Source organism: Drosophila rhopaloa, unplaced genomic scaffold (assembly GCF_018152115.1).
Source record: "Drosophila rhopaloa isolate 14029-0021.01 unplaced genomic scaffold, ASM1815211v1 contig_2, whole genome shotgun sequence".
Taxonomy (NCBI): domain Eukaryota; kingdom Metazoa; phylum Arthropoda; class Insecta; order Diptera; family Drosophilidae; genus Drosophila; species Drosophila rhopaloa.
The window spans coordinates 2,270,420-2,277,384 of NW_025335083.1; the positions used below are offsets into that span (position 1 = coordinate 2,270,420).

A 6,965-nucleotide genomic window follows, 5' to 3' on the forward strand; every position below is an offset into this window, starting at 1 on the left:
TCCCCGTACTAATATCTCCATCGTTTCGCTTGCAGAAAAGAGTGATAGTGATAGCGAAGTGCAGTAAACCAACCAGTCGCGAACTAGAAGAGATAAATTACAGATAACAAAGCTGCTTTAATGTAAAATGTGGTCATAAATAACGAACGGGATGTAGCAAGCTCACTATCGCTGTCAGAACAGTGACCACACTGCCCCACAAATACTCACTGGAGAGCCTTGCATTGAATCGACGTAATAGCCGCGACATCGTTTTCGATCCATCTTCAGTCCCAGTCCCGGATATTACGTGGCTTAATGCAAGGCTTAGAGAGCTGCTTGAATCGCGATACGAGACGATAGAGCTTAAATTAGTAACTCCCATATGTGCTCTTTAGGTATGCAAACTACATGAAATTAAGTCGAACTTATGCGTAATATAATGAATAAAATATTGTTTTAATCTTAAGTATTATTTACCTATACAAGAAACTCGATAATACCATGCTCGACACGGTACCAAATTGCAAGACACACATATAGACTTACGAGTATATATAAACATAGATTTTTCCAACCATATAGATTGTCCAAGCTTGTTGAACAAATTCGCGAGTGCTGTAAAAGCAAATCAAATATAGTCGTTATTTTGTAATTTAATAAAAGCAATTTAATTATTATGTATGACAATTAATTTTATAAATTTTCTTGTATAAAATAAAAGAAACAAACGAATCTAATTGAAGACGAGGTATTGGATTTCTTGTTTATTGGCCATTCGGATACTTGCCGAGGTTGAACTGGCTGACAAAGGTCTTTCCCCGCCGCTGCTTGTTGACCAGTTCCTTGTGCCTTTCGAGAGCAGGGATGCAGTGGCGCAGCTTCTTCTTGGTGGCAGTCGTACTGTTCCCCAGGAACCACAGGGCGCCGTCCGCCTGCAGCGTAACCTTGGTCTGCACCCGGAAGAAGTAGTTGTGCAGCATGTGGAAGTGGTGTGTGGCCTGGCCCACGTATGCCAGGATCAGCAAGGACAGCGGCAGTGTCACGCTGCCCACCCAGAACGCTTCGTACTTCTCGTAGCTGGACTCCGCCACGAGGTCCGTTCCGAGCAGCACTATCTTGATCAGCAGAAAGCACATTTGCTCCATTGTCCTCCACACGACGTCAATGGCAATCTCCAGGAGAAGGAACGCCACTGCCAACTCGTAGATCCGCTTCACAACCGCCGGCAAAATGTCGAATCGCCGTGGAATGAAGCAGTTGTCCCAAATGAGATCCATCGCAGCCACGACCACAATCAGGGAGGGCAGCTGTGGCCCCGGAATCATCGGACCTTTTGAGGACAACGCGAAGTAGTGAATCAGATGGGACAAGCCAGCAATTAGGACACACGTCAAGTGTGTCATACTTTGGGCTAACGCACTTCTAACTTAAAATTTTCTTTGAAATAAATTGACTTTGTTGTACGGTAACAAAGTGGAAATGAATCCTAGAAATTCGTAAGAATTTGAAGTATTTTCAAGGCTTACTTGGATTTATTTGCTTCTAAAGAAATAAAGAAAAAAAAAAAAGGAAAAGCTAAGTTCGGGCGGAACCGAAGTTGATATACCCTTGCATTCTTAATAAATCCCAACTTCCTAACTTTAAAAACACCAAAGTTATGGCATTTCCAATCGTTCAGTTATATGGCAGCTATAGGATATAGTCGGCCGATTCTCATGAAATTCGGTAGGTCAGATTGATTGGCCAAAACTAAAACTCATAGAAAATCTTAACTTCCTAACTTAACAAACACCAAAGTTATGGCATTTCCGAGCAATCAGTTATCCTTATAAAATTTGGTTGGTTAAGTTCAGTTATCGTTCCGACATATATACTGCGGGCAAAGGAAAGAAGGGTGTGTGCAAAGTTTCAATTCGAGAGACTGAGTTTGCGTAGAAACAGACAGACGGACAGACGGACGGACGGACAGACGGACAGACGGACAGACGGACAGACGGACATGCTTATATCAACTCAGGAGGTGATCCTGATCAAGAATATATATACTTTATAGGGTCGGAGTTGTCTCCTTCACCGCGTTGCACACTTTTGACCAAAATTATAATACCCTCTGCAAGGGTATAAAAATGTGTTCGATTTGTATTAAAAAACAGGCCATGACCTTAATGTCATACCTTTCTTATGCTTCCCATAGTATTTGTATTACTTTCTCAGTTTTATTTTTACACTCAATCTGTTTACACGTATTTTCGAAATAACTTGAGCTAGAAAATTTTTTTAGATTGTCAACTTTTGATAAATTAGTAAATTTTGAAATCCCCACGAAACGACTTTTAATATGGAAGAAAAACCTGGTCCTTCAGGATCTGGAGCAAAACGGAAGGCACCCACCTCCAAAACCGTCCGCGGGCAGAAGAGGGTCAACAACGATGAAGTGTCCACTTGCGACGAATTTCCCAGGCCTCGCGGACCAATCAAAAAGCGTGTTGGACAGAAAATTCCAAAATTTCAGCCGGGGCAGGTGCCATCTTCTGAAGAAGTCCTTAAAATGCCGAGACGTGTCGCCAAGCGTGTGGTTAAAAACAAATCAAAGTTAGAGAAGACCAAAAGCCCGAGTCATGGCAGAAAAAAACCTTCGCCTAAGGTCGACGCCGCCAAAAGGCGTGCTGCCAATAGAAATCCTCCTCCGATGGCCACTGGCGTCATCGAGACCAGTGAGAAACAATCCGAGATGCAAGTACCTGAAGTGACCAATGACAAGCCTTGGTGGAAATTTTTTTTTTGCAAGAATCAGGACGACGAGCGTGTTTTCAAGGAAGTCCACGAAGATGAGATAAGCCAGCTGACCGAAAGTCGGGAGGTAGAAAACAATTCTCCTCAAACCGATAAAAGCGCCCCGAAGTCCAAGCCGGACAATCAGTAAAGAATCACAAGACATATGTTCTTAGTATTTTTACAATATAGTAACATGCTTCTTTGAATATTTATTTTTTTATTGGGTATATTTGAATTTCTAGGTGTAGGAAGCTTCTTCTTTGTAATACTCTTGCAAAGGATATTATAATTTCAATAATAAGCTCTTGCCATGTCCGTCTGTCCCTCTGTATGTGCGCCTTTGTCCTATTTTAAGTGCCTCGGTTTTAAATTACATGGTAACCACATTATGATTTTTTGATTATTTTGAAAATTAAACTTTTTAGCAGTATATGGCAATCGGTTGGCCAGGTATAACATTCGAACCTTTGAACCTTGTTTTCTAAGAGTAGGAGTAGGAGTGGCTGTTGTGTTTCAACATGTTTGGGCTAATTAATGTCAGAAGCCATTGCTAAGGATAACTTGGCGGACGGTCGCCCATTTTGTTTTCCACCTATACACGGAAAGGCAATTGAAATCTAAGGCCGGAAGTTTATTGTAGCAATATTGGGGCGAACTTGGCAGCGGATGCTGCCCCACCATCCACAACCTAGGGTGTCTTTTAAGAAACGCTGACCAGAACTAGTTCTCGCCGGTCTCGGTACGGATCTTTTTGTCCGTAAATAAATCCCAACGACCATAAATGAACTGCAAACTTTTTTCCGATATGCTGACGTTCTAATTTTTGTACTGCAGTCCGAGTTTCCAACTCCTGTTGTTCCAGGTTATCTGCCCCCAGCACTTCTCTGGCACCCTCTTGTTTTTATAACCTTGCAGAGGGTATTATAATTTTGGTCAAAAGTGTGCAACGCAGTGAGAGAGACATTTCCGACCCTATAAAGTATATATATTCTTGATCAGCATCACCATAAAAATCAGTCAAATCTTCTCGATAAAGCGTCCCCATGGTACCAAAACATAAGCCTAACAACGAAAAACATCAACGACTACACCAAAAATTCACAAACTAGCAACTTACCAAGAAAAGAGCTAACCAAGATCATCAGACTTCGCCAAGGACACACAAGACTGACCCATGAATACCGATTCTCCCAACCAATAAACAGCCAATGCGGATTCTGCACCACCGACGTCATATCGATCTCAACATCGTCAACGAATGCACCGCTTTTCAAACACATAGACCTAGTAACCCAAATATAAAACTAACTGACCTATTAATAAACCCTTCATTTGAAAATATCCAACAAATCCTTAACTTTCTGAATTAAACCAACCTACTTCATCTAATTTAAATTGTCAACCTCTCTCCCCAGCATGTAAAGAATAGACAATAAATAAACTGTAAAGATAAACTGATATTCCTGACGAAAGTCATTGCAACTATGGCCGATTCTTTTCCTGTTCCCTAAGTTTAAACTTTCCAAGTGTGCAATAAAAAAATAAAATAGGCTGAAAAGGGTATATATGTCAAATTCAAAAGAAGTATGAGTATTAATACGGCATCATTTGAATAATTTTGGATAATATATCTTACAGAATATTCTGCAAGGGTATATCAACTTCGGCTCCTCCCGAAGTTAGCTTTCTTTTCTTGTTTTATACTCGTAGGGTATATTGTATTCTTTGGAAAGTACATCCAAAAAAGTACGTCCTTCTTATTTCTCTTAAGCTGATTCCAACTTTAAATGCAAGAGAAGTAAAACTAAAATCGTTATATGATACAGTCGTCCGATTTTTATGAATCTAAAAGAGTATTGCTGAAATTGAAAGCATTATATCTCGGAAGTGTGCACTTTACAGCGTTTCAAACTGAAACTATTATATCCTCTGCAAGGGCTTAAAAAATGCTTGTTATATGCTCAGTAAAATCTTTCTTTTGTTAAAAAAATGAATAGTCATTCTCCTTAGACTAATTAGTGGAAAAGGGACGTATTATTCTCGCTGAAAGCGAAAGACATAAAAAGTAACGGTTTTCTGAATAAACCCATGAAAAGTCGGAGCTTAAATTATCGCTTTGCCCCGACTGTCGATTAATGCCTATCGATAACGGTTTCCATGTCCAACACTGATTATTCTGCCCACCACCGCCACCTAGCGCTCATTTCCAAAAGAAGGTTAAGTAATTGGCGCTTTAATTCAAATACACATATAAAACTTACAAAATGGAAACCGTGTAAGCTTACTTTTGATGTGCAATATTTATTTAAAAAATAGATTTAATTTGAGGCAACTCAGTGCCATTGCGTTGGTCGATTTTGAAGAGCTTTGCACCATAGGTACATATATACCGGAGTCAAATCTGTTGTTTCTGCTTGAATATATAATCGAATTTCCATTCTTAAAACGGTTACCTACTCCTTGCGCGAAAGGTAGATCAAACTAAAAGCTAAGCTACAGAAGAGTACGGGATAGCTGAGCTGCAGGAGTTTGCTGCTGAATAGGCGCCGCAAGAAACTCGGCTGCTTGCCAGTCTGCCTAAAGGCCGAGTCCTTTTCCTCCTCGGTCTCGTTTTCCGTTTCCGTTCCCACCTCCGTCTCCTTTTCCTCCGCAGATTCACTTTCGGCCAGGACCGACTCGGGCTCGGTGATGGCTTCCTCGGCTCCGGCCTGCAGCAGCTGACGCAGGAGCTCCACATTGTGCTCGGCATCAAACAGTTCTTCCAAGGGCACCATACGGCGATCGCTCTCAATCGATCCTTCCTGGTGGCTACTGGCCAGCGAGGGACGGATGGCCAATCCCTCCTCCGAAGTGGTGGAAAGGTTATCATCCCCAGAGCGTTGAAACTTCTGGCCCAACACTTCAGGGCTTCTCTCGAAGTTTTCCCGCAGAAATCTCTCTTCCTCGGCTTCGCAGCCCCCACTTATCGCCATTTCGAGTTCCTCTAACAGCGACTCGGGCACAGATGTCTGGAGCTCCTTGTCCACAGATTCCTCAAAGGTTTCTTCAAGCACAATCTCTGGGTATTCTTGGGTTGTCGTTGGCTCATTGGCCAACCGGTCAAAAGCTTCAGAAGTCTCCTCGGGTTTCTCCTTCTCCGCAGTTTCCTCATTCTCAGCAGTTTCCTCCTTCTCAGCGGTTTCCTCCTTTGCAGATTTATTCTGCTCCCCAAATTCCACTCCCTCCTCAGATTCCTCTTGCTGCATCTGTAAATGATCCACTGTCATTTTGTTATCGATCTGTCCTTGTTTAGGATCGGTGAGCGATGGTTTCGGCCCAGTTTCGTTTCCGGAAAGCTGTTCCGTATCCAGGTCAAAACCCTCGGGACCCTTCCTGACCTCCAGATCATCTTTTGCACCAAACGACTCGGATTCGTCAAGCGAAAGTTCATCAGCAGCCTGAAGCTCCTCGTCATCTAGGGCCACTTCAGCCTCCATTTCGGCGACGACCCGTTGAAGTTCCTTGAGGCTCTCCGCCTCGGCCCGTTGGAGTTCCATTTCGCTGCTGATGCCCGGAATCCGTTCGAGAATCGTGTGCAGAATGGGACTGGGTCTGGCCGACAGCGGTGTCTCCAGCTCGGTGATCGAGGAGTCCATGTGGATGCCCGAATCGTCAGCCACTTGCTGACTTTCGGAGGAGCTGGGATCCTTGGACTGGCGAAGTACTGAGCTGTACAGGCGACTGCTGGCCTGATGACTGCCGCCGCTGGGACCTGGGACAATGGGGCCTGGAATCTTGGTCATCTTCGTCACCGAACTGCGCATTGGCCGCAGCTCGCCCTCCGACGAGGTCGGCTCTGCATCCATATCGATATTAGATTTGAAATTTAACGGCCGACTTTCTTCCGAATTTTTCAAATTTTTGATGTTCTCATTCTTCTTCAACTCCTCCTGGGACGGAGTCTCTTGCACATCGCAGCTGGCCATCGTTGCTATCTGAATTAAACTCGATTTGGAACAACACTCCCGGAGGTGGGGATCTGCTCTTACTTACCCTTAACAAATTTTAGCAGGACTGTCTGAATTTTACTCGGTTATCTGGTTTGACTGCTGTGTGTGTGGTGTTTTCGTTAAGTATTTTCCTTACTTCACCGATCCAAATTTTCCCTAGCGTAACTGTGTTCACCAAACTGAGATAGGCAAACTAAATAAATTTGAAAGCTGTCGTCT

General features: G+C 43.1%; 4 protein-coding genes across 7 annotated transcripts in view; 2 read left to right on the forward strand and 2 right to left on the reverse strand.

Annotated features, from left to right (window-relative positions):
- Positions 1-673, forward strand: part of LOC108049181 — a 35,803-nt gene extending 35,130 nt beyond the window's left edge. For all 4 annotated transcript variants that reach the window (XM_017130284.2, XM_017130282.2, XM_017130285.2 and 1 more), the window contains one exon: positions 36-673. In XM_017130284.2, the coding sequence (XP_016985773.1) occupies positions 36-67 (32 nt within the window). In that variant the 3' untranslated portion in view covers positions 68-673. The remainder of the gene's footprint in view (positions 1-35) is intronic.
- A 44-nt stretch (positions 674-717) lies between these two features.
- Positions 718-1,467, reverse strand: LOC108049182. The gene has a single exon (XM_017130286.2). It carries the CDS (start codon positions 1,383-1,385, stop codon positions 747-749), a length of 639 nt encoding a protein of 212 aa, XP_016985775.1. The 5' UTR covers positions 1,386-1,467; the 3' UTR covers positions 718-746.
- Positions 1,468-2,320: 853 nt separating this feature from the next.
- On the forward strand, positions 2,321-2,905 carry LOC108049175. Its single transcript, XM_017130277.1, has one exon. The coding sequence runs from the start codon at positions 2,321-2,323 to the stop codon at positions 2,903-2,905; it is 585 nt and encodes a 194-aa protein (XP_016985766.1).
- A 2,133-nt stretch (positions 2,906-5,038) lies between these two features.
- On the reverse strand, positions 5,039-6,963 carry LOC108049185. Its single transcript, XM_017130295.2, has 2 exons — positions 6,790-6,963; positions 5,039-6,731 (listed from the first exon to the last, which is right to left on the reverse strand). The coding sequence occupies exon 2, from the start codon at positions 6,720-6,722 to the stop codon at positions 5,211-5,213; it is 1,512 nt and encodes a 503-aa protein (XP_016985784.1). The 5' UTR covers positions 6,723-6,731; positions 6,790-6,963; the 3' UTR covers positions 5,039-5,210.
- Positions 6,964-6,965: the final 2 nt, after the last annotated feature.

Excerpts from the sequence above, each read along its gene's own strand:
- LOC108049175 (XM_017130277.1), top strand. The coding sequence starts at position 2,321 with ATGGAAGAAAAACCTGGTCCTTCAGGATCTGGAGCAAAACGGAAGGCA.
- LOC108049182 (XM_017130286.2), bottom strand. The coding sequence starts at position 1,385 with ATGACACACTTGACGTGTGTCCTAATTGCTGGCTTGTCCCATCTGATT.
- LOC108049185 (XM_017130295.2), bottom strand. The coding sequence starts at position 6,722 with ATGGCCAGCTGCGATGTGCAAGAGACTCCGTCCCAGGAGGAGTTGAAG.